Genomic DNA, 25857 nt, shown 5'->3' with positions numbered 1-25857 from the left:
ACTTTGGCCACTGCAACGACCTAATTTCCCCATGAGGATGAATTTCATCTTATCTCATATTAAATTCGCTGATCTGTCCATGTTGCATGTGACCCCCCCCCCCCCCCCAAAAAAAACAAAAAAAACAAACATTTGGTTCAGTTCTCCATGAGAGCTAACTTCATTCAGCTATCTTGACTCGTTAGCCTTCTAGCGAACCAATAGCAACAACAAGTGGTGGCTTTGAAATAACAGATATGTTGCATATCAGCAAGAAACACACGTTGGAAAATATAACATGAGACTTTTGATTTTCAACAACATTATCCCCCCTGTTACTTCAGGTAACGGCAAACACCAATTAGAAAGTCAAGTTAAGTCAAGTTTACAGATAGCTTACATGGTGTCAAACTTTAACCTCTTGCTTTAGCAGCTTTGAGTCTGAGCAGAGAAAAGCTCCTCTCTGATCACAAACGTCTACATCTGACTGCCAGACTCGGTGTTAGTTACTGCCGAATCAGCAGTTTGAGTCGTGGGACAGGAACAGACTGGAGCGGCTGCTGGCGACGCCGCCGACCACCGGCAGGTAGGCGTGGTGGAGGATCGGCAGCTGCAGGGACAGCCTTCGCCTCACGCTGGAGGGACACATAAAAAACACGACACATCCAGTCTGTGAAATCAGTAAATCTTTGCTCGATATGATGTGATGCGTTATAAGTAGTTTATAAGTCCCAGAGGGGAGGCAGAAGTGCAGATCAACCAAAAAAGACTTGATTGCAGTGCTGAACCAAAAACACTGAAATTTAGAGGAAGAAAGTAGCACATCCATAAATAAAAGCAGTATGACAGAATTCTCACTTTTCACTTGTATACGCTCTGATGAAGGCTGTATAGGTCAAAACACATCTGCATTATTGTGTGTGTGCAGATAAATTCAAGTGAAAAGTGAAAATCTGAAAAGTGAAACCTCTGCCATACTGCTTTTACTTTTTGGATGTGCAACTTTTTTCCTCCATAGTTTCTAAGACCATTAGAAGCAGAGATGAACTTCTCTTACAATTTAATCACAAGACAAACATCAGGAAATTACATTTCATAAAATGTCATTAACTCTACAGTTGCCCCATTAAGTATTCATACTTAAAGGAATAGTTCACCCAAAAATGAAAATCCTGTCATCATCTCCTCCCCCTCATGCCAGGTGAAACTCAGGTGAAGTTTGTCCATATAACACACAGGGAGGCTGCAGCACAACTCCATAGCAGCCTTCTCCAAAACAACTGAAGTCAGTGGGGACCAGTTCTTCAGAGTTCCACAAAGACCTACAGTATATTTACACCATCATTTAGTGCAAATCTGAACTACAGCTGATTGATCTGCAACAAATAATGGTGTCTAGGTCTTTCTATTCACAGTGTGATTGTTTGGCTGTTTTTGTTTTGGAGCTCTAAAGAACAGGTCCCCATTGACTTCAGTTGTTTTGGAGAAGGCTGCTACCAAGTTGTGCTGCAGCCTCCCTGTGTGTTATATGGACTAACACATTTCACCTGAGTTTCATTTGGCATGAGGGGGAGGAGATGATGACAGGATTTTCATTTTTGGGTGAACTATTCCTTTAATAATTTCAATGACCATGTTTTTTGCAGCAATGCGGGGACCTTTGTGGTTCACTGGATTCGTTCCGGACCAGATAATATTTCTGAGGTAAAAATGACTAAACCCAGTGCCAGCTGAGGACAAAAGGACATCTGGTCACCTTACTCATTCTGACAATCACAACGCTCTTTCCTTCTTGATATAACATAATATACTCTGGTGTTGAAAATCAATCCTTTCTACCTCTGTCCTCGGCTCTTATTTCTTTTCCTAACACTTCTCTGTCACATCTGATCATTGCAGGATCACAGAGAGTTTTGTTACAGCTATAACCAGGGCAGTGTGGCTCTGATGTAAGTGTGGCTTCAATATTATCATCTCCTCCATGTTGAAATACTACAAAATTTTTTGATCAGTGTGGATGATCCTGTGAAACCGACGTTCATTTATGTGTCAGTGTGTGTGTGTGTGTGCTGTGGTCTCACTGTTCAGGAGAGTTGATGTCCTCTGGTCTGGAAGATTTAATCTCAGAGTTTCTGTCCTCAGAACCAATCTGGGTTACGTGGGTCGACTCCATCGGCTTCCTGACCGGGGATCCGACTTCACCTGCTGGAGGGAAAAACACATTAATGTTTAAATACAAGAGGAAAAGGTTGCTTGTGATATTCTTTAGAGGCTGTGCAGTTGTGTCAGAAACCGGCCAAGAAACCCTGCATTCATGTCAGAGATATCAAGACAAACTTTAAAATTTCACATGAAAACATTGAAAATCAGATGATGAAGCCAGAAAGTCAGAGAAAATGTTGCTACCTGAGTTTCCGAGACACCTTTAACCTTCTGAAAATGGCGGGAATGTCAAGTTTTGTGTCAGTCAGCAGTATGACAACACTGACCATCATAACTAACATTTGTTTAAATAAAGTTAATTAAATTAGCTTAAAGCAACGCTGTTGAGCAGCCCACTTGGAAGTTCTGGATGTCGGACTTTCCCACCAGCACATGAACACACAAAAAGGAGAAGACATTTGATTTACTGCAGCCGCCTTGCAGGATTTCTGGTTAGTGAAGTCCTCACAGTTCAAACAGTTACCTCTCACTGCCAGTCACAAATTTAAATGACTTGATGCATGAAGAGAAGACTTGAGACTTGACTTGGGTTCTGGTGACTTGGGACTTGACTCTGACTTGTACTCTGATGACTTGAAAAGGTTTCTAAAGTCTTGACTTGAGATCTTGTGTTTGTGTAAATGACTTAGATTGAAAGTGATGAGATTTGTTCCAGCAGACGACTGAATTTAAATTCTGTTTTCTGAATTTGTATGGAATGATTGAATTTATTGAAGTTGAAACTGATTCTAGAAATCAAACTCATGATGCTCTTACCAAGTTTTTATCCTATTAAAACCATATTGCATTGAAAAGTCCTAGATATTTAGTTTTCTTTAAGATATTAAATTGATACTGGACTCTTGATTTGTTCTGACTTGACTTGCTGTTCTACATTTAGACTTGGGACTGACTTCTCATTTTCCTGTTCTGAGTGGCTGCAGTTGGTACAGCGTCTGCTGTGTCATGTCATGTTTACCGGAATCGTTGCTTTTTTCTGCACTCATGTGCCTCGGATCAGGAGTCGACCCTGACGCCTCCTGCAGCTGCGTGGTGACGGTTTCTATTTCTGCATCGAGCTGCAGAGAAACAAGAAACAGCATTACTACCCCAGTTCATTTATTTAAGTCCCAGTGTCATTAAGAATGCATTTTTCAGGAGAGACCAAGATTTTGACACATTTTGATGTTGTGAAAAATCGCAACACACAATTTCAAACAAATGTACTTTTTTAATTATAAAAGAAACTTATTCATGAATGCATTTATGCACACAGACACACACACAGTTTGCCAAACAGAATGCATTTGAAGGGTTTCATTTAAATTGCTGTACTTCGATTTGGAAAAAAGTGACATCATGTTCACTGGTCAATATTTAGAACGAACAGATGATTAGATAGCATAAAATCATGCTGCTGTGTAAGTAAAGGGTTCATGATAGCTAATAACTTAAATTAATAAAACCTGTTTGTTTAGCAGCTTTTCAAAAACAAGTTTACAAAGCGCTTTACAGAGCGTAAAAGGACATTAGAGAGATCACAGAAGAATCAGTCAATAATACACTTTGTTCCCTTTGAATCTTACATTAATAATCAGTTTTACTGTCATGCCAGCAGTCATTCTGTCAGATATTTGTAATGGTGGCTGTGTCATCTCATCCGTCCCTCCTCACCTGTGCGGTCCGCCTCCTGAGCTGCTGGTTCAGGCTGATCAGCTGTTCTGTTCTGGTTCTGCTGGGTTCCTCAGACCGGCTGAGCTGCTGAGCGTCACTCTGCAGCTCTGGAGGCTGCAGCTCGCTGCTGGCCCGGACGAGCAGGAGCTAAAGATGAACATGAAGAAAACATGAAGTGCACTGATGCTCTGATGAAGGCTCAGGGTTCCTACACACTGTCAATTAAAAAATTCCATAGTTTTTCCAGACCTTGATTTGTTTTGAAGATTTTGTCTGGTGTTCAATATGATTTACGCAGATAGACATCTTGCCCCTGCTAACTAGGTCATATCACTGTATAGATGAAGATTGTTCTTCACAGCGACAAATATTATTCATTTATTTATTTATTTATTTGTTCCGCTCATGGTAGTGCACAGTTTCAGGAAAGAAAAAAAGCAATTCACAATCAAAACACAACTATGTTTCTTGTGGCAGCCTTGTGGGGGTTTTATTTTGAAAATTGAATTTGAAAAATGTGGCGAGTTTCATGGAACTTCAGCTTGGGACAAGAATACCTCTCTTGGGAGGGAACTGGCAGTTCAAAATAACTGACGAAGAAGAGACCTGAGCCAGCTGGCCTGACAGCGGAGATTGGCCTGACAGTGGAGGTCTGCAGCTGGACCCCTCTCACATTTTTTGGGAAAATTTGGGGCAAAATATTTTCTCACTGAAAACAATGTATCAGTTTGAAATCGAGCTAAGCTCGCTAAGTTTGTTCAGAAAGCAAATTGTCCTCAGCCCAAAATATTTTTGAAATGGTCCAACTGCTGCTAAATAGTAAACGCAACTAGGAAATAACAGCTGTGATTCTTTTTATATAACATTTAATCTTAAAAGCTGCTGGATGGAGCCAAGACTATAATACACACATTATGACACTGCAGTGGATACCTTTGCTAAAATGATTATGATAGATTATTACAGGTCAACATCACAGTGAATGCAGCAGTTTGTTATTTCATCCATTTTCTTTCTTCCAGCTGTAAGGATGAGACCCGGTGACCTGCCACTTTCATGACTGTCCTCATAGTGTTTCTATGCTTTCAAGGTATTGAAAACATTAATTTGCCCATAGGGGGAAATGTGGACGAGAAACTGTGTCAGAGAGAACCTTCTGGATCTTTACCCTTTGTACCTTGCAGCCAAGGGGTCTCAGTGACGAATTCGATATGAAAGTTCGGGCTGTAATCATTGTTGTTTTTTCCTTTAATGACTGTTTTAGGTTGGGGTTGGCTCTGTTGTTTATGATGGCTCTGGGCAGTAAGGCTGGGCTTTTTTCACCCAGCCAGCCTCACTCACTGTGTTTGTCACTGTGTTTGTCCAGACTTGTGATATTATTTTACTTATCCTCAACACTGTATTCTCTAGATTTTCTCAAAATGAGTGAATTGTGTGTGAATTGAGATGATAAAATGTAGATAATGATACTAAAATGAAAATGTCTCCTGATTGATTCCACACAGGTGTAATCCTGTCTGTATGAATGTTGAGGAATGAATGTTTTCTTGTCACAAGAAATGAGAATAAAAGTGACAATAAATGTGAAAATTGCAGTGGAGAAGCTTCTTTGTATTTATTATCACTCCTGTCAAATTTATCAGTTGCCCATTGCCCTCTTTTCCTATTGCCCAGTCATTCATATTTATTGCCTGTTGCTGGAAGATTTTGGCCCAAATTTGCCCTAAGAATGTGCCTGTGTATCATCAGCTTGAGATTTTGCGTGAGACACATGGATGAGTGAACAAATGTTGTGGAGAGCGCTACGCATTCAGTTTCCCTGCACAGATTTTCCCAGAGGGATTTAAACCTGCGACTTTCCAGTGACAAACACACTTGTGTAACCTGGAGGCTGCCGTCGCTGCGTTCTCACAGTGTCCAAACACAGCGAAGACGATCTCACCTTCGGTCCAAACAGCCAGACCAGGACGAAGGTGTTGCAGCAGAGGACGGCCAGGCCGCTCAGACAGAACTGAACAGGAGGATTGTGGGACGTCAGCAGGGCCCCCGCCCCCCCGAGGCCGCTGCACAGCGCCACGGCACCCATACTGAGAGCGAGGTGCTTCCTGTGGGCGGCGGGGTGAACCTCCTGTCCGGCCCTGATGCTCCAGGCAAGGAAACATCCCAGACCCTGAGGAAGAAACGCTCTGTTGGAGGTTAGACTGGAGAGAGGAAGCTACAGAGGAAGCTACAGAGAGTGGTGAACACCTTACAGGGGCGTCCCAGCTCAGTCTCTCCGCTCTGTACAACAGACACCTGGTCAGAAAGGCCACCTCCATCCTGGACGACCCATCCCACCCCTCGCACCAGGAGTTCCACCTTCTGCCCTCTAGGCGGAGGTACAGGGTCCCAATTGCTGCCATCAACCATCAGCTGTAGTCCAACTTTTATTGTTGCACTTTGCATATTCTACTATTTGCACTTTTTTATACTCATTGCACTTTGCTAACTTGATGTTTGCTATTACTTGGTGTTTATAGTGTTTTTGTTGTTGTCGTATGTACAGTATGTTTCTCCCATGTTTTTTATGCTGCACCAGAATTGCCCGCTGGGGACAGTAAAGATGGACTGAATTGAATTGAATTGAATTGAATTGAATTGAATTGAATTGAATTGAATTGAATTGAATTGAATTGAATTGAATTGAGTTGAACTGAGTTGGATTCAGTCCTTCTGTTCAACTGGCAGCACAGAGAATCTGCAGGGTCAGAGAGCCAAGTTTAAGACTTTTTAAGACTGTTTAAATGCTGCCTCAAGTTGAATTTAATGAAATTAAATCTAATAAAGGTTTTGAAACTATAAATGGACAGCATAAGAAAAAGGACAGCAGGAAATTAATAGTTAAGAGACATGAAGTCCAGCTGTGTTCAGTAAAGCAAACTGGATGCAGATTGAACTACTAACATGTTCTGGATTCAGCTAAGAAACCTGACATTACATGGTGGGACAATAAATAATACTAAAGGCCTACAATTTAGATACTTTATTTTGAGACTTTTTCAAACAGACCCACAGATAACCTGCAGCAGGTTTGGTGTTTAGGTTCCAACTGGCAGCGACTGGAGAGAAAAAGGAGGGAACAGCTCATCACTAAACATCCAAAAGGCAAAAAGACACAGGAAAGTCTTTTTGTGGGATTTATTAATCCATACTGTGCTCCCAAAACTGTGTAAAGTGCAAATACCAGCAGACAAATTTTAATATCACATCTTCATCAGTCTCTTGTAATATCGAAACGTTTGTAATATTTTCTGTCTCTTTCTGTGATGTGCAGCTTCCCTCTTTCTCTGCATTTTAAAGGTCCCATATGGTGTAAAACAGGACTCCCCTTGCCTCTGTGATGATAAAGGAGTTGGATGGTCTATCTAAACATGGTGAAAGTATCAAAACGCCAACTAAATCCACACAATCAATATTAGAAAAGCACAGATCCTGTGCAGCCTGCCCTCTAGAGGCCATCTGATGAAGCGCAGGCTCCATACAAACCTGACTTTGCCACTTTCTGCCCCGGGCCGCATGGCGTGCTGTGGGAAAAACCGAGCCTCTAAACGAGCCGCTTGGACTTCTGTAACTTTGTGGCGTCACAAAGGTTTGCTCATTATCATTAATATTAATGACCCTTAAAGACACGGCGACAGAAACGGCCTGTTCTCGGTAAGGCTCAGAGAGATGCTGGAAAATGAACGTGGAGAAATGGATTGAGAGTGTTTTTGGTTCATGACACCACACACACAGCTTTGACTGGACAGAAAGACACAAAATAGAAATGGGACCTTTAAGTTTGATGTCTAATATCTTGAGTTTGTCTTGTATTATGCTTGTTGCTTGTTGATTCCTTTTTTATTATGTTTGCAACGATTGTAAAATACTCTACACAGGCACACAACATCGTATCTATTTTCAACTTAATTAAATCTTTCAGTATTGCCAATATGTCAGAATTCTATGATTATTATTTGTAGAAACAGAAATTCTATAGTAGGCCTATATCGTTAAATCCAATGAATCCTCTGTACTCACCAGCAGCGGTCCTTTGTATCCGAACACAGCGGTGAGCCACAGCTCCATGTTGCTGCTGCTGCAGTGTTCAGAGAACGGCCGGACGTCCCGCTCAGCACCCGCACTCTGCAAACAGCAGAAAAGATTAAATAACTAATGTAATACTTTATTAGTAGGGAAATTGACTTTTCTATTGGTAATTATACTAAGGTCTTAAAATGAAATGGTCTTAAAGGTCTTAAAATGAAATTACACATTTAAGACCTTCTTTCTGCAAGGTCTTCTTCTTTGCCTCTGTTTCTTTAAGGTGTAACTCATCACTTCAGAACAGAGACTGTTAATTCTAGTAATTGTGTGCTATAATTTCCTAAGGGTGAAGAGAGAACTTTAGAACAAGGAACCTGTGTGTGATAAGTGTCAAACTGTGTGTGCATGAGCTAACAGCAAGACTTCATCTGGCTTTACTGACGCCTCTAGTTTTGTGTTTTGTGTTTTCACCTGAATAAAAGTTGTTTTTAAAGCCTTACTGAAGGAGAATAGATGCTTTAGCACCTTATAAGTCTCAGGAGCAAAGCAAACTAAGCAACCAATTCATGTGCAACAACTACTGACTGCTAGTAAGCACTAATTAGGAGGCTATTGAGGGAAAACCCAGTTAGTGGTCTGAACATGTAGAATATGATATGATGCAGAATAAAGCGCTAATAAGTAGTTTCACCAATAAAGAACCAATATACTACCAATATGCATGTCAATAAGCAATTCATGGTGAATATGTGTTCCTTAATATAAAGTGTTAGCAGATATGGATATTCAATATTAAATCATTTGATCATTTGAAATGTTGCACTATGAAAACTGGATAACATTTTGTGCCAAAATAGATGTACTGTATAGCATTTTACCACATAATGTGGTAAAAATAGGATTCAAAATAACATAAAATATACACTGAATGTATAAAATATCAGGATGAGTGAAATATCAGACTGATCCGCTGTTAAATAGATACACTGTATATCATTCATGAAACCCCTTCATATGTGATACAGTGTAGCTACTTGTCATCTTCTTCATCCGTTTCATCGTTACCTCCAAGCTGTGCTCTGACACCACCCGTCTGAGAGGGTCCAGGATCTGCCAGGAGGTTAAAACAAACACATCCAGCAGAAACATCGCAGCCACCAGCCGGCCCGGCTGCTGGGAGGCACAGACAGACACACCGGACATACACAGCAGGTTCAGCATCATGACATGATGTGGTAAAAATAACACTCATCATAAAATATTTTTGATAGCTACTCATAAAAAGCAAATTTAGAAAGTCAAATTAATAAGTCAGCAAGCCATAGCAGCAGCATATTTGTTTTTTTTAGGATAAACTGGAGCCATGTTTTGAGTTACCGTCTTTGTCCCGGCTCGGCGGCTGGATGAATAAACCCTCCAGGTTTTGGCAAACAGAACCGCGAAGCCGACAGAGTGTCCCACTGAGAGAAACCACAGACGAACCTGCAGAACAGCATGGAAAAACACTACAAGCTGTAATCACAGTTACAGAAAGTGTGACACCAAACTAGCCGAATCCAGAACCAGAACTAATGATTCAGGAAGTGGATTTTCTCCGGCATTTAAATAGTGGTTCATTTTTGGCTGCCGTGTCCTCCCAGTGAGTCTTAAAACTTCATTTTTCTACCCAGTTCTTCTTCTTCTGTTGATTCCAAACCAAAGCCGATACCCAGTGGTGGAAAGTAACTAAGTACATTTACTCAAGTACTGTACTTAAGTACAATTTTGAGGTACTGGTACTTTACTTGAGTATTTCCATTTATGCCACTAAACTCCAACTAAAATAACTATAAAATAGCATTGTTATAGATTAGACTACCCAAAAGTATAGCTAAATTGTTAAGATTAGCTTCACGTTGACAACTTTAAAATGCTGCTTACATGTACATGTATGTCAATAAATCAGTATTAATATTCCAATAATGTATGAAAAATATAACTCTCTAAATGGGGACATTTTGCATAATGAGTACGTTTACTTTGATACTCTAAGTACATTTTGCTGCCAATACTTATGTACTTTTACTTAAGTAAGATTTTGAATGCAGGACTTTTACTTGTAATGGAGTATCTTTACATTGTTGTATTGCTACTTTTACTGCAGTAAAAGATCTCAGTACTTCCTCCACCACTGCCCATATGTGTTTGAGGCAGAAATAATTGGGGGGATTACAACTCATCCCCCCCCCCAAAATCCACGCCTGTGCATGTGACTACAGCCAGCGGAAGAACTCACGGAGCAGAGAAGGTCGAAGGTCGGGTCAGACAGCGAGGCTCCGTCCAGACCGGACAGAGGGACGGAGGAGGAGGAGAGCAGGAGGCCCAGGAGCAGCAGCTCGTCCCGCGGCCGACCGTCCCGCAGCAGCCTGGGGAGCAGAGCGGAGACTGACAACTCACAATCTGAATCGCTTGAGACTTGACTTGATGCATGAAGAGAAGACTTGAGACTCGACTTGACTTGGGTTCTGGTGACTTGGGACTCGACTCTGACTTGTACTCTGATGACTTGAAAAGGTTTCTAAAGTCTTGACTTGAGATCTTGTGTTTGTGTAAATGACTTAGATTGAAAGTGATGAGATTTGTTCCAGCAGACGACTGAATTTAAATTCTGTTTTCTGAATTTGTATGAAATGATTGAATTTATTGAAGTTGAAACTGATTATAGAAATCAAACTCATGATGCTCTTACCAAGTTTTTATCCTATTAAAACCATATTGCATTGAAAAGTCCTAGATATATAGTTTTCTTTAAGATATTAAACTGATACTGGACTCTTGATTTGTTCTGACTTGACTTGCTGTTCTACATTTAGACTTGAGACTTGACATTAATGACATGGACTTGACTTGAGACTGACTTAGGAATCGAGAAAAGTTGACTTGGTCACAACGGTCAACCCAATCTCACACATCAAATGAACACAACTTAAAATTAACACTTAATTAAGTGTTGGTTTGGTCTTAAAGTGTCAAAATTCCATTTTCCCAGCATGAAACGGGTCCCTGAAGCAGACAGGACTGTAACAGGCAGCAGAGTCTCAGTGCAGTCAGGGTGTTGTGGTCGGCTGCTGGATGGACCATGAGTTTGACTTCGATGCAGGAGACTAGAGTTCAATTCCCAGTTTGTACGAAGGAAATTTCTACTGTGAGTCGAGTTTTAATATTTTTGTAAAGTTTTTCTTATTAAACTGACCAAAGCCTTTCCCAAACCTTAGCCAAGTTGTTTTAGTTTCCTAAACTGAACCAACTGCAGCTGAAAATGTCCAGTTCATGTTTTTGTCACAGAATCCAGTTCATGGTGGAGGAACATCATTTTCACATAATTCGTGTCCACAGCATAAATCTGCATTTCAGAGTTCCTGCTCATTTTACAACTTTTATGAGATCTGTTTTATGAGAAGCAGGCTAGGAATATTATCGCTGACCCCTCCCATGTCCTGTATTCAGAATACGATAGAGAGAGAGTTTCACATGGTTTTGTTGAAATTGTATTTGGTTTTTGTAATGTTTATACTGTTTTAATTGGGGTGGGGTGGGGTGGACCAGATTATTGCTGTAATTGTATTAATGTATGCATGTATGTGAAAGCATGTGTATACATTTATGTTCTTAACGTGGACCCCAGGAAGAGTAGCTGTTACCTTGGTAACAACTAATGGGGATCCAAATAAACAATAAACAATAAACTTGTTTGTGCTATGCACTTTGTTTCTGTTACTGCACTATAATTGTATGTATTTGTATGTGGCAGCCTTTATGTCCAAGACAAATTTCCCTAGGGCCAAATAAAGTAATCTTGAATCTTGAATCATGTTGTGGAACTTTTTATGGAGATAAAAAGTGGAGGGGGTTAATTCCATCTCAGTTTACCTTCCTTTTTATTTTTTATTTCACTGAATGAGCTATGAGAAGAGACTGTTTGACAGGAAGTGTACCAGTGTTTGCGGTTCCAGACGTGGAGGAAGAGGACGATGAGGGTGAGGAAGACGGCGAAGGCGGCGAGCGACGACACGACGGCGTACAGCGGCAGGCCGACTCTCCTCCGCTGCAGACGGACGACGGGACGGTCTGCGGCCGGGCCGGAACCTGCAGGACCGACCGGGACCGGGACCGGGACCGGGACCGGGACCGGGACGGAGTCGAGACAGAGGAAAACTATTCATCGTCTCTATTCATGATCTTTGTCTCATCTTTCATTACACAGAGGAGTGTCAATCTCACCTGCTGTTGCTGGTGATATGACATATGACTGCTTTAGCTCATTTGGTAACACTTTACAATAAGGGTCACTAAATTAAGGGTTAGTGACACTGACACTGACACTGGCGACTCGTCTCGTACCTTTAAACTTCACCAGGTGACTCTGCAGTCTGAGCTGCTGAGTGAAGGAGCTGAACTGACCCACCGACACATCACCGCTCCCTGTGGACACACACACACACGCACACACACAACACATACACACAACACTGGATTTGATTTTCTAATGCAAGGGATCAATCAGTCAATCAATTAACCAATCAACTAACCATCCATCCATCCATCAGTCTATGTATCTATGTAAGGACTGGTTATTGATCCGCCCAGCAGCAGGTGGCCGAGTAATTACAACTGAATAGAGTTTAATTAGGTGAGGTTATTATCGTACACTAAAACTTGTAAAGATGTTATCATAAAGATGAAAGCTAGGTATCAAAAATCATTTTTGTAAACTGAAATAAAAACAAAAACAAGATTTTTTAGATAAATATAAAATAATATAATATATAATATATAATATATAATAATATAACAATATAAAAAAAGAAAATATAAAATAGAGATATGCGTGAAAAGTTTTTAATTCTGTCGTTTTATGTGCAGAGGGAAAAATAATGTATTTTGGATGGAGAATTTTGGGGTGTTTTTGCTGAATGTTAACTTCACCACTAGATGGCGCTTTGCTGTTCGGCTCCCATGATCCTCTGCTGCTCTGGAGGAAGATCAGCGCTGCCAACTTTACTTTAACTAACTGGTCTGTTAATATAGAACCTCCTTGGTCTGAAGCCAGATTCTGCTGCAGGAAACTGAGTGGGTCAACTTTAACTTAGTGAGGATGGATTGAAAAATTAATTGTAAATACATTTTAAAAGGAAATTATGATTTTGTATTACACAATAACTGTTACAAACAAACTACCTGTTCTGGACTTCTATCATTACACCTTTAAAAATACTAAAACTAGAACAGAAACAATATAAAAACTAAACTAAAATTACCAAAGCCGCACTGAAAACTGGCTAAAACTGAACTGAAATTGAAATAAAAATTGAAAACTACATAAAATCTAATGAAAAATCTCAAACAATAATATTCCTGGTGACAGGCTGTGGATCCTGCTGAGTCATGCCGAGTTGCTCTGGATCACAACAGACAGATAAAGTGTCACAGTAAAGTGTTTTCTGTGTCGACCAGACAGACTCGTGAAGGAACCTGAAGGTTTTCTGTTCAGATGAACATTGATATGAATTCACACCTTGAAACTGGCTCAGCTGGATCGTCGTCACTCGCTCCCCATTTCGGAAGAGAACTGGACCCTAAAAACAACACGGCACTTTAAAACTTACAGATCATATAAACAACAGATATCTACTATACAGTAACCTGATGGTAAACAGCTGTCATCATGTTCCTGGACCATTTCAGCTGAACACAGTGTAACAGGTTGATACTTCAACAGCTGTGGGGCCTTAACAGTTATACTTTTTTACATTTGTCCAAAACTGAAATTTTAAAAGGCCCATTAAAACTCATATGAGCATCATTTAATCTCATACAAAGCTCTGTGAATGGTGCAAAACCTCATCAACCAAAAACTGCACCGATACTGACTTCACCCTGCTGTAAGGACTGAAGACAAAGAGATTAAACAGCCAATAAAACACCAAAAAACAGTTACAGGGTGATAGGAGTGTGAAGATATTGTCAATTTTGTAATGTTTGTCTCTTTTGTTTGCATATATAGTAAAAACAAATGTTTCCCCTAACAGGATTTTAATCTTCTGGAAATACATTAAAATGTATTTCAAACAATGGAATGCTTATAAATATTCTCATGGAGATACTGGAATTTATTTTGTCGTTATTTTGTTTAATAATTTCCTAGAAAGGAACTGTTAATTTCTTAGGAAGTTTCCTGGAATGAAGCAGGAAGTGAAGCAGCAGTTCTATAGAAACTGTCAGCAGTCTGGACAGTCGATCAGATATTGAGCATTTCTAAAATAATTTCCCGGAAAGAACTGGAAAACTATAAACTATTTACTGGAAAAATAATAGGCAGTGGACAATTATCGAAAGACATTATTTCCTATAATTATATAATATAGTTATTTGTTGTCCTTCCTCTAATTACATTTTCTATATATCTACTACATAATTTCATGCTTCTGTCTTTGAAACAACAGAAGAAATTGGAGGAACTTACCAACTACCATTCAACTCTTTCTCTATTTTCACTATAACTAGAACATAATTTCATGGTTCTTTCTAGGAAACTATTAGGAAATTGCGGACCCGGAAGATAAAGCATTACCCTTTTGTTTTGTTGCTAATGTTGTATATATTGCTTATTTATAAGAGACGAGTCTTACTGTGACTCCCTCAAACTGAGTCTTCCTCAGCTCGTCCAGCAGGATCCTCTGCAGCTCCTCCTGGGTGACGCTGACGTTTGGGCGGCGGTCGTATTTCTCTCGGTGTTTGGCGGCCTCCGTCGCTCGGCTCAGAGCGCCGGCGGCCACCCAGACGGCGTCGTAGGCGAAGCCGTGCAGCCGGCTGACCTTTGACCCCTGCTGGGTCAGCTGGCTGGAGTAGGCCGCCTCATATTCCTCAGGAGTCTGCAGGAGAGAACAGGACTAGGATTATTATCATAAACTAAAATTATGTTAATAGGTGTTAAAAAACATTGTTGTAAAATAAAATAAATAAAAATAAGAAAGATACTTTGTGAAAAAACTATCTTCTCTGCCTGTAAAACTAACTAAATAAAACAAGAATATACTGTATTTCCTCTAATAGTGGCCGGTAGTCAATTAAAAGCCGGGTCTCCGATAATGTCCGGGGCCGTGGTCGACACGAACAAATAAAGGCCGGCCCCAAATACAGGCCGGGGAAAAAAACAAAGGAAAAAACAACGGTGGATACCGGTAAACTCCTGGTGCCTGTTATATAATGTAACTGTAGTTTGTAGTAACGTACAAGTGCCACCAGATGGCGGTATGCCACAAGACAAGACCGGCCGGAGGAAGTCTCCGGAGCGTGCCGTCGTCGATTACCATAATTATCGGTAATGCGTCGCAGTAACAAAAAAACGGCTACCGAACGAACCCCAACAGAAGCAGATCAGAAAACAAGGAGGCTTCGTACTAAAATATGAGCAAATATACTTATCAAACAGAGGGAATTAGAAATAAAGGCCTGTCTCTGATATAAGCCTGCTTCCAATAAAGGCCTGGTGCCCTCTGCAGCTGAGGGAAATAAAGGCCTGGGCCAATATTAGAGGAAATATGGTACGTGAAATGTTTTTCAAATTTTATTTATGTGCATGGTACAGAAAGAAGGTTTTTCTGAACACTAATTGAAAACTTCACCCGTCCAGAGACGCCTGTTGTGTTTCTGCTGCTCTGTCTGGTCTGCAGGCTGAAGGCTCCGTCTGCAGCGGTGAGCAGACTGTCTGCAGCGCAGCCGGACCGCTGTAGCTCCGCCCTCCGTCCGGACGCCGCTCCGCCTCCGCCGGCTACGATCCACTGGAACCTCGCTCCGAACAGGTTCAGCCGGTAAGCCTGGAAATCACCAGTTTCACTCCAATATGAGAAACTGAGAAAATACATAAACACTAATAAAGTGACTAGACTTTTGGGAGCAAATCTGGGGACCTGTGTGGTTCATGTAATACAGATGGCAGTGCACAAGTCAGTAACTGACTCTAGATGTCAGTCCAGACGGGATTAAGATGAGTTCACTCCTACAATACAGCAGGTGGGTAATAGAGCTGAACAATTAATAAAAAAAAACAATCAAAATCGCAATATGAACTTCTGCAATTTCCAAATCTCAGAGGCTGCAATTAGTTGTTTAACAGAGAGGGGCGTCCGAAACATCAAGGTGTTTTAGAGCTGCAGCTGATCTTTGGTCCATGAATCAAAACCTTTCATCAAACTCAAACTCAGTAAATCTATTTTTAATAAAATCACTTTTCTTTAAGCAATTTTAAACATTTTAAACAATTTTTGACAAGAAAAACTTTCAGTTTAAATCGCAATGACATTGATTTGACATAATCGCAATTTGATTTTTTGTCAATATCTTTCACCAGTAACACTTTACAATAAGGGTATATTAATTAAGGGTTAGTTATGCTTAATAAGCATTAACTAACCCTTAATTAACAGTTAACTAATGTGTCTGGTAATCATTTACTAATGGTGTTCATGTTAACTAAGGTATTAATTTATACATTATTTATAAACTATTAAATAATGTATAAATTAATACCTTAGTTAACATGAACACCATTAGTCAATTATTACCAGACACATTAGTTACCAGACACATTAGTTAACTGTTAATTAAGGTACCCCTTAATTAACGTACCCTTGTTTTAAAGTGTTACCCTTTCACCCCTAGTAGGTAAGACAGCCCTTCACCTGTCTTAAACCGGCAAATTTTACAGTTACCAAAAGCAACCAATGTTTAAATCTTTGCTCTAGTTGCCCTAAATAGGTTTTTCCCCAATTGTTTTGTAGATGGAAGCACTTTGGGTTGCCTCCTAGCCTTGTCTCCTAGCCTCCTAGCCTTGTCTCCTAGCCTCCTAGCCTTGTCTCCTAGCCTCCTGGCCTTGTCTCCTAGCCTCAATGGCAGTAAGCCTAAAGTTTATTAACCAGAATTAATTCAGGCCCTATTTTGAGAAGTTCTTAAGTAGGAAAATTAAAGAAATTAGACTGTTACTAAGAAAATATTGAATTGAATTGCACTTAACAGACTGACTGGTTTGAGTTATGGTGTGATGTACTTACACAGCAGAAAACCTCTGAGGCAGAATCCTCTTCAAACAGTCCAATGATGATGCGAACATCTCTGTCCTGCCGCAGAGGGAGAAGGATCAGTCGCGACTATTTATTTATTCATGTTAAAGGTGCAGTATGTATCATTTTAACACCAATAAATCATTACAACATTTGAGGCATTACTCTGCACCCTCCGTTGTTTCTCCACCTGGTGGATCTGGAGGGAAACCTGCTGGATCGCTTTACGGCACAAAACAGGAAGAGGTTCTGTTCGCTTTACGGCACAAAACAGGAAGAGGTTCTGTTCCTCCAGAGCAAACGGAGCTAAAGCTGAAAGAGTTTCTGGCAGCAGATGGTGGAAGGAGGGAAAGGAAGATGGAGAAATCACTTACGCAACGGGGCTTATGGGAAATGTAGTCTTAATGTGGAGAAACACTAGAGATCCAGGAAGCCAATCGTCTAATGATTGAACTAACCCTTAACTTAGTGACCCTTATTGTAAAGTGTTACCCAATATTCTAATAATAATATATTAATTTTAAAATGTTACATGCAGCAACTTTCATTATAAAACTTATATATTTAAGAGCAAGGGCGTCACTTTGTGTTTTTCAACACAAAGTGACGCCCTTGCTCTTGGGGACATAAGGGCGCAGATGAAAAAACATATGTCTTCAACATATGCGATTTTAGGCAATGTAATGGGGGGATATGGTATTAGGTCAGAGTAGCGAGAAAAAAATTGTATAACAGCGCATCAAAAGGGCATAGCCTAGGCTACTACAGAGTCGACAATACGAAAATACTCAGCATAAAAGGCACAAGGTCGACCGCACAAAGTACAGTCATCCATATGCATCACATCCACAGCTGCAACTCCATGTCAGTCGAACAATGCCAATATCACATCTACTGTAGAAAGCACCAGTGCATGTCAGTCAGCCCAGCGATAACAATATCCAGTATCACTGCCCTAAAATATGACAAGGTAGAAACAACTGAGGGAATAATGTTTACAACGTTAGCTAAAGATAATAAATCAGCCTTATATTTAGATGGTAAGTTAAACTGCCTTGCTGTTTCGATGCTGCATACTTTTTTTTTTAGAGAAACAGAGAGTTCACAAGAGTTCATGAGTCAAGTTCAACCAATCATTCAGACTCATTCTAAGCATAAGGTTTAAATATCGATATGTGAGAACATGAATTAAACTGGAGCAGGGATTAGATTATTTCTATTTATTTATCCATATTCATTTTAAAACAAACTCAAATCATTTTTTTATTAATTCTTCTTTTATTAATTATTTTAAAATTCCACACAATTAAACTCAAATACCACCCCTGTCAATCTCCTCCACTAGGGGCCGCCACAGGATAATCAATCATAGAAAAGTACAGTAGCTAGCTACACACACAGTAAAAAAAAAATATGGACGTAGTCACGGTGATGTCACCCATTGATTTGTGAAGTCCCGTTTTGAAGCTAAAAGTTGGGGATTACGAGCGCCGCCATGTTGACAGTTTTTGGAGCCGGAGCAGCTAGCGTGAGAGGGGATTCCCACAGAGCTGCAGCGCTGCCTGCTATTGGTCTGTGATCGGCGAGCTGCGCGATCACTGGACAGGCGACATGTCAATCACGCCCCAAAGCACAGTCTGCTTTATCGTCTATTTTATTCTAAATGGGACCATAATTTACAAAATGAACATCATGCTGTATTGAAGAAGACTTGAAACTAGCGATTGAGACCATAAACTCATTAGGAAAGTGTTTACTGAGGTAATAAATCAAGTGAGAAGTAGGGTAATTTTCCCATAGACTTCTATACAATCGGACTTCTTTTTGCAACCAGTGGAGTCGCCCCCTGCTGGCCATTAGAAAGAATGCAGGTTTAAGGTTTATTGTGCAAATAAACCTTTCTCAAAGCATTCTCATTTGTTAGTTAACATTTATTGGTGCCAGCTATTTTTCAGAACATTTTTAACAAATTATGCTTTTAAAAAGTGATGGGGACAAAATCGTCCATTTCAAAAAGTGGTGGGGACATGTCCCCAGCGTCCCCAGTGTAAATGACACCTATGTTTAAGAGACAAAAGAGTTTTGTATTTCATGCTTTGTCCCGTCAGTGAGGTACTTGTTCTTGTACCATGTATATCTATGTACTGCCTTGTCAAAACGTCTCTACACTAGAGCCACCAAATAATATTCAGTTTAATTAAGCAATGGAACCTAGTTTACTACTCCAGCAAGTAGGCGGAGCCTTAGTACCGACCTGCAACAGACGAGTTCTAGTCCCTGTTGAGTCAGCCAGCCAACTGGAGCTAATGCTTTCTAGAGATCGCGGGATTTCCCAAACTGAATAAATACCACACATATAAACACAAAACTGCCTCGCTAGCTCGATCTTGTTGTAACTAAGATATCTGCTGAAAAAAATAATTTTTCCATGGACAGATTTAGCTGCTACGTCCGCAAACTTCACATGTATTTTTAAGCTAGTAGCGCCGTGTCACCGACTCACCGGCACAGCTGATGGATGGCAGAGCGTCTGGTAACATCAAGGCTGAACAGAGTTATATTTAAATATATTGTATGATAATATGGCGGAGTAATATTTAGTGATGAGGCTAGGTGTGCTGTCATGCTGATTTGATCACGTTCTAAATGTCTAGTTGACCAATCAGATCGCTTGGTCGGAACTACCTGTTGTATAATTGTGCTCGATGAATAAACAGTTGTAAAAAATAAAGTGGTTTTGTTTGTGGTTCTGGGTTTGGACTGACCTTCAGCCTGCGGAGCTCGCTGCAGGGATCAGAGAGACTTTCTGCAGCAGCGACCTGAACGCCGGCCCTCAGCAGCTGTCTGATCAGATCTTTCTTCATCTGGAACAACACAGAAAATCAAAGCTGACACCAGGAACGCTTGTCGGTTCCCACTTCAAATTCATAAAAATATCACTGAATATAAATGGACAGGAAAAGCAAATTTATGAGACATTTCTCAACAAAGTCTGATGGCTTTTTAGTTATCAGGGCCAAGTTTTTCTTTTGAGACCACATTTTTTTCTTTATTTCATTATGTTGGTAAATATACAATATTTTGATGATGTTTCTTGAAACCTTTCTGAAAGGATTTCAGTAATCAGATTTGATCAAATCTGACAATTGGGTTTTTTCAAAAGTGATGAATAGATCAGTGGTTCTCAACATGAGGTCCAGGGACCACCAGGGGTCCTTGAGGGGGTTCCAGGGGGTCCCCAGCAAATGATGAATTGTTAAACTTCACTATTATTTCATTTACAAGAAGTTAACACAATTAGAGAATGTAGAAGAATGACTATTTTGATGATAGTTTCTCTGTTATCTCTCTACCCACAATGCAGACAGTCATGGGATTCTGGACAAAATCAAACAATAAAATATCAAACAATAAAGATGTTCTCAGATTTGGGTCAGAGAAACAAAATCTCATCAAACGGGGGTGGGTGGCTCTAATGTGGACTGAATTAGGGGTCCTTGATATGAAAAAGGTTGAGAATCACTGGAATAGATAATCCAGATTGGGATGTGGACTGGGTGATCCGATCCCACCTTCAATCAAGCTTAAATGATGTTTCTGCATTTTTCAAAACTCAAAGGCAGAGAATAGTTTTGATGCCAAGAATCAGGATGATCTTGATCCGGTTGGAAAGATTCAGGACAAATTTAAAGACACAAAGGGCTTCAAACACAACCAAGAAACTGTGATGTCACTGGTGAAGATGTGGGGAAAATACAGCCTATAAATCTTGAATATAGAATAAAAATAGTATCGTATTGAACTGTATTGTAGGGTTGAATTATGTAATGAACCAGCTCTGTGTCTGGTGTCCCCCGCTCCACCTCAGAGAGCCGGGGTCCCTCCTGGGTCAGGACGCCGACTCGGCTCCAGCCGTAGCGCTGCAGCAGCTTCACCGCCGCCTGGTTCACCGCCGCGTCCGACGGCGCCGTGCTGAACAGGTTCGGGAAGCGTCTCCGTCCGGCCGGGCGGGGGGGCGGGGCCACGAAGGACACCTGCGGCACCGGAAGAGGTGGAACCACGAGGTCGGAGGTGAGTTTCTGAGGAAGCTGAACTCCTACTGGGTGTGAAGGAGGCTCCTGACTCTGGTGTCACATTTTCTGTAATTGCTTGGTATGAAAATCTGTCCTCTGCAGTAATCATGTCTTCCCCCGTCTGGACCAATCAGAATCAAATATGTCTCCTTGTTTTGAGCCTTGGGCCAATCAGTGGCATGTTGAATGGCACAGCTTAATAAGGGTTAGTTAATGCTTAATAAGCATTAACTAACCCTTAATTAACAGTTAACTAATGTGTACTTTACTAATGGTGTTCATGTTAACTAAGGTATTAATTTATACATTATTTAATAGTTTATAAAGATGACTATTAAATAATGTATAAATTAATACCTTAGTTAACATGAACACCATTAGTAAATGATCACCAGACACATTAGTTAACTGTTAATTAAGGGTTAGTTAATGCTTATTAAGCATTAACTAACCCTTAATTAATGTACCCTTATTGTAAAGTGTTACCATCGATCCTCAATAAGTGCTATATATTAAAGTTTAGAATAATTATCATTGATTACAGTCTGCACATTATTAGTGTGATGTGTTTTAACATACATAATTCCATCATAATGTTTTGACATGTACTATTATACAGAATGAAGTTGATTGAGATATTTTCTCAGAAGTACAAGAAAAGATAAGTCTACAAAACAGGCTGCATGTTTTTTTTCCAGGTGATTACAACATGAATGAAGAATGAAGTTGAACTCAAGCGATCCAGCGGTCCGGTTTCCAGACTCGTACCTGGACCAGGTTCAGAGCTGGAAGAGAGCGAGCGATGAGCGCCGTCACCGAGGGACACGCCCCCCCGAACACCAGCAGGTACTTTGGCCCCGCCCACATGGCGTCAAACAGGGCTTTGAGTCCTTTGGCACCGTCACACTACAGACATGACAATGACATGAAATGAAATGAAATGAAATGAAATGAAATGAAGATTATTACCATGCCAACGACCAGGACCAGATGCACCAGCCATGTGTATGCATGCAGAATGCATACAGCACTTTCCACTCAAAAAGCTTCATTTATAACATTTGTATGTTCAGAGAATCTGTGTTTACTCAGTATAAGGAGCAATGGGCTGATGATATATGAACTAAAACAAAATTACGTATATTTAGGATGATCAAATATGAATAGTGAATGAATTAGTGCAATTATAACAATGCGAGAATGAAGCAATGAGACGCATGATTCCCTGAAGTTTCATCAAAATCCGATCAGCATCGTTTGAGATAGTGTGTGATGTACCGACAAGTAAACAAACATGGCGCCCCCCTAAGGCCGATTAGTGTAATTTTGAAAACGCCAGAACAGAGCAGTGGCGCGCATCGTTCCCCGAAATTTCCCAAAAAAAAGAAAGAAAGTGAGCTGAGTCTGATATAGCAAAGTGAGCAAAGAGAAAATAACATCAAAGAGGCAGTTTGGGTGACAGTTTATTCTGAGCTGTAATCTTTTCAGTTAAACAAACTAGTAGCCTATTTGGTCGAAATAGATTCATGAAGATAACATTTAAAAGCGTATGAATGTGATTAACATCCTTTTTCATCCATGATTTTTATTCTAGTGAGAGTAAATACTCCTGTTCCATCTGTTTCACTGGATTTAGAGAATATCATACAAAATTACAGTCCATAACTTTTCGTGTCCACACTTTGGGTTTGGATAGTCCAGCACTGATATTCAACTTCCTATCAAGTGACTATCAATGTGTCACTGAAAAGTCAAGAGTTTCAGCTGATGCAACAGTGTGAAAAATAGTCTATAGATATTCAATGTTAGAGTTAAGGTTACATGGTCAAGAGATGCAGCAAATGGACATGTGACACTTTGTTGAACATCTACTTTTTTTGTGACATGATAGTTTACTATCAACATTGAACTATCCAAATAAGGCGTTACCCAAATTTGATATGGGAACAGGCTCTTTTAGATGAAATAGATCAGTGGTTCTCAACATGGGGTCCGGGGACCACCAGGGGTCCTCGAGCGGGTTACAGGGGGTCCCAGGCAAATTGATGAATTATTAAACTTCAGAATTATTTCATTTATAAGAAGTTAACACCATTAGAGAATGTAGAGGAATGACTGTTCTGATCATAGTTTCTCTGTTATCTCTCTACCTACAATACAGACAGTCATGGAATCATATCTGATAATAAAGATATTCTCAGATTTGGGTCTGAGAGACAAAATCTCTTCAAATGGGGGTCTGTGGCTCTAATGTGGACTAAATTAGAGTCCTTGATATAAAAAAGGTTGAGAAATGCTGAAATAGATGATGGTGGTGTGTGGATGAAAAGAAAGTGAAGAGCCCATAATTCCTAGCTACGCCCCTGCACATACACACACACACACACACACACACACACACACAGGTTACAGTGAAACCGACCTGGGAGTCCAGCAGCTGGAAGTGGATCTCATAGTTCCCCAGAGGAGGAGGCTGTCTCTTCAGGTCCTGCAGGGCGAGGCTGACCGCCGGGCCGACGGCCGCCGTCAGGTCGTCCCGGCCCGGCGGCGGGCTGACGGGCGTCACCCACAGCACCGGCAGCGGGTGGCGGACCTGGGTCAGGCCGGGCCGCACGACCAGGAGCCACGCCAGCATCACCGGCAGCCAGGCCGCCTCCGCCCGTCCGCGCCCGTCCATCCTGCGCTCTGTCCCGGGACGGTTCCTCTCTCTGTTCCACGCAGGAATCCTAATCCTCTCTGAGCAGCCGGCTCCTGCTGCCGGCCGGGGGATAAAGGGATCAGGATGAAGAGAGAGATCAGAGACACCCGCCACCTGCTGCTGCTCGGCCCGCTCTGCCTGTTGACGCTCACACAGGAGGAGTTTCACCAGACTGAAGCTGCAGAAGAAGAAGTGGAAGGACAGGAGAACATCTCGGAGCGGCCACATCCAAAACATTTTTAGACTACATATGAATTTAAAATCAACCGCAAACGAACAGCAGTAGATAGTAATCACTTTTTAGTTCCAGTTGGCAGAAGTAATTATGTTAATAGTTATATTCACAGTAATATAATTGGTAACACTTTACAATAAGGGTAAATTAATTAAGGGTTAGTTAATGGTTAATAAGCATTAACTAACCCTTAATTAACAGTTAACTAATGTGTCTGTAATCATTTACTAATGGTGTTCATGTTAACTAAGGTATTAATTTATACATTATTTAATAGTCATCTTTATAAGCTATTAAATAATGTATAAATTAATACCTTAATACCTTGATTTTTATTTTTTTAATCAGAATTGACCTATTATTCACCAAACATACAAACATAGCAAGTCTCTATCCTGTAACTTCATTCAAACCAGAAGAAGGAAGGAAGAGTTTCTGGAGAGTTAAACCAAATGCAATGCATACTGGGAAGTCTGCTAATAAACTAACAGTGTTGAGTTTAGTGAATGCTTCATAAGGCGTTCTTTCAACTTGTAATTTTAAGTCACAAGATGTGAACTCATGATTCTAAGTCATGAAGCTCAAAACTAGCACTTTTAAATTGAAATTGAAAGTTGAAACACATCTATATACTATATGTAGAGTGAAATATATTGCTCAACACAGAGTACATCCACTGTCCTCCTGTGTGAGCTCCTGAACCAAGTGTGTTAATACAGTGTGAGGTACAGAAGTGTGAAATGCAGGACCTCTAGACTGAGGGACAGCTTTTATCCTCAGGCCATAAATCCACTGCCCCTGCCCCCACCCTAACTAACCCACCTCATTATACAGGAAGCCTCACGCTCTGAGATTGTGACTCTGGTCACCTGCAGGCGGCCGGACTGAACCTCACTGACAGACACTGAGGACAGATGTTAGCTAGCAGTAAAACACCAAACTGTACACAAAATCTGCCACTTTGGCAAAGATACACATCAGCCATAACACAACTTAAAACCTTTAACGAATCATTAGGGTCTTCTAGTAAATTCGGCGTATAAATGGTCCACCATTCAACACTATACTTCAGTAAAATATCAACTTTAATTGCTTTACACGGCTCGCTACCGCCATCCACTGTGCTGCTATTGGTGAAAGAAGACTGTGTAAAAGTAGAAGTTTTATTGAATCAGTGTTGCTTGGTGTATTGGATGCATGCCGAATTGAAGAGTTGATCTTACTGATTCAGGAAAGGTCTTAAGTCTTGTTCTGATATGATTGTAGCTTTGCCGATAAGCAAGTAAACATTAAACTGCCGATTTTAGAACGGAGATTGGCGATAAGTTCTTTCCCTAAACAGACGTATCGGGGCTAAAGTGAAGTTAGCCCGTTGTAGAGTTTAGTGAAGATAACCGCTTTACCATGCAGAGCCACGACCCGAAACCTAACAACATTAGGTCGGAAACATTAGGAAACATTAGGTCGTATTGAGTTAAACTAGCCTGCTAAAGCCAGATAACTAATGGGGCTGTGTTAGCTAGCCGGTGAAGCTAAACTAAGCTAAACAGACTGCAGTGTGTCTGGAAATGGTAGAAAATGTAAAAACAAGTCTGTCATTTCATCATCTGACTGCAGGCTGCAGCAGCTGCTGTAAACCTGCTGGACTGACAGTTTCTGATCTATGGAAGCCCATTTCCACCAGTGTGATGAAAAAAGGGTCCTGTAAGTCGTTATAATGAGAAACTTTCTCAAAATAATGAGAAATGTTCTCAATATTTTGACTTAGGCCTACCATCAGGAAGTCACATGCACTAGCTATCTTTCTGTCATTGCTATCCGAAAAGAGGAGCA

General features: G+C 40.6%; 1 protein-coding gene across 1 annotated transcript; it reads right to left on the bottom strand.

The window, feature by feature from the left end:
• Nucleotides 1–496: 496 nt before the first annotated feature.
• LOC139654071 (gamma-aminobutyric acid type B receptor subunit 2-like) lies at nt 497–24026 on the bottom strand. The gene is made up of 19 exons (XM_071531093.1): nt 23514–24026; nt 21860–21997; nt 20882–21052; nt 19784–19882; nt 17010–17075; nt 15585–15776; nt 14589–14831; nt 13475–13535; nt 12301–12381; nt 11895–12045; nt 10196–10325; nt 9298–9402; nt 8986–9093; nt 7915–8019; nt 5798–6025; nt 3856–4002; nt 3219–3260; nt 2061–2128; nt 497–614 (listed from the first exon to the last, which is right to left on the bottom strand). The coding sequence occupies exons 1-19, from the start codon at nt 24024–24026 to the stop codon at nt 497–499; spliced, it is 2766 nt and encodes a 921-aa protein (XP_071387194.1).
• Nucleotides 24027–25857: the final 1831 nt, after the last annotated feature.

The sequence above is a fragment of the Centroberyx affinis genome, unplaced genomic scaffold, assembly GCF_046629955.1.
Source record: "Centroberyx affinis isolate AG114_WGS23_722 - 3 ecotype Tasmania unplaced genomic scaffold, CSIRO-AGI_Caff_v1 ptg002032l_1, whole genome shotgun sequence".
Taxonomy (NCBI): domain Eukaryota; kingdom Metazoa; phylum Chordata; class Actinopteri; order Beryciformes; family Berycidae; genus Centroberyx; species Centroberyx affinis.
This window is presented reverse-complemented; position numbering and strand designations above follow the sequence as displayed.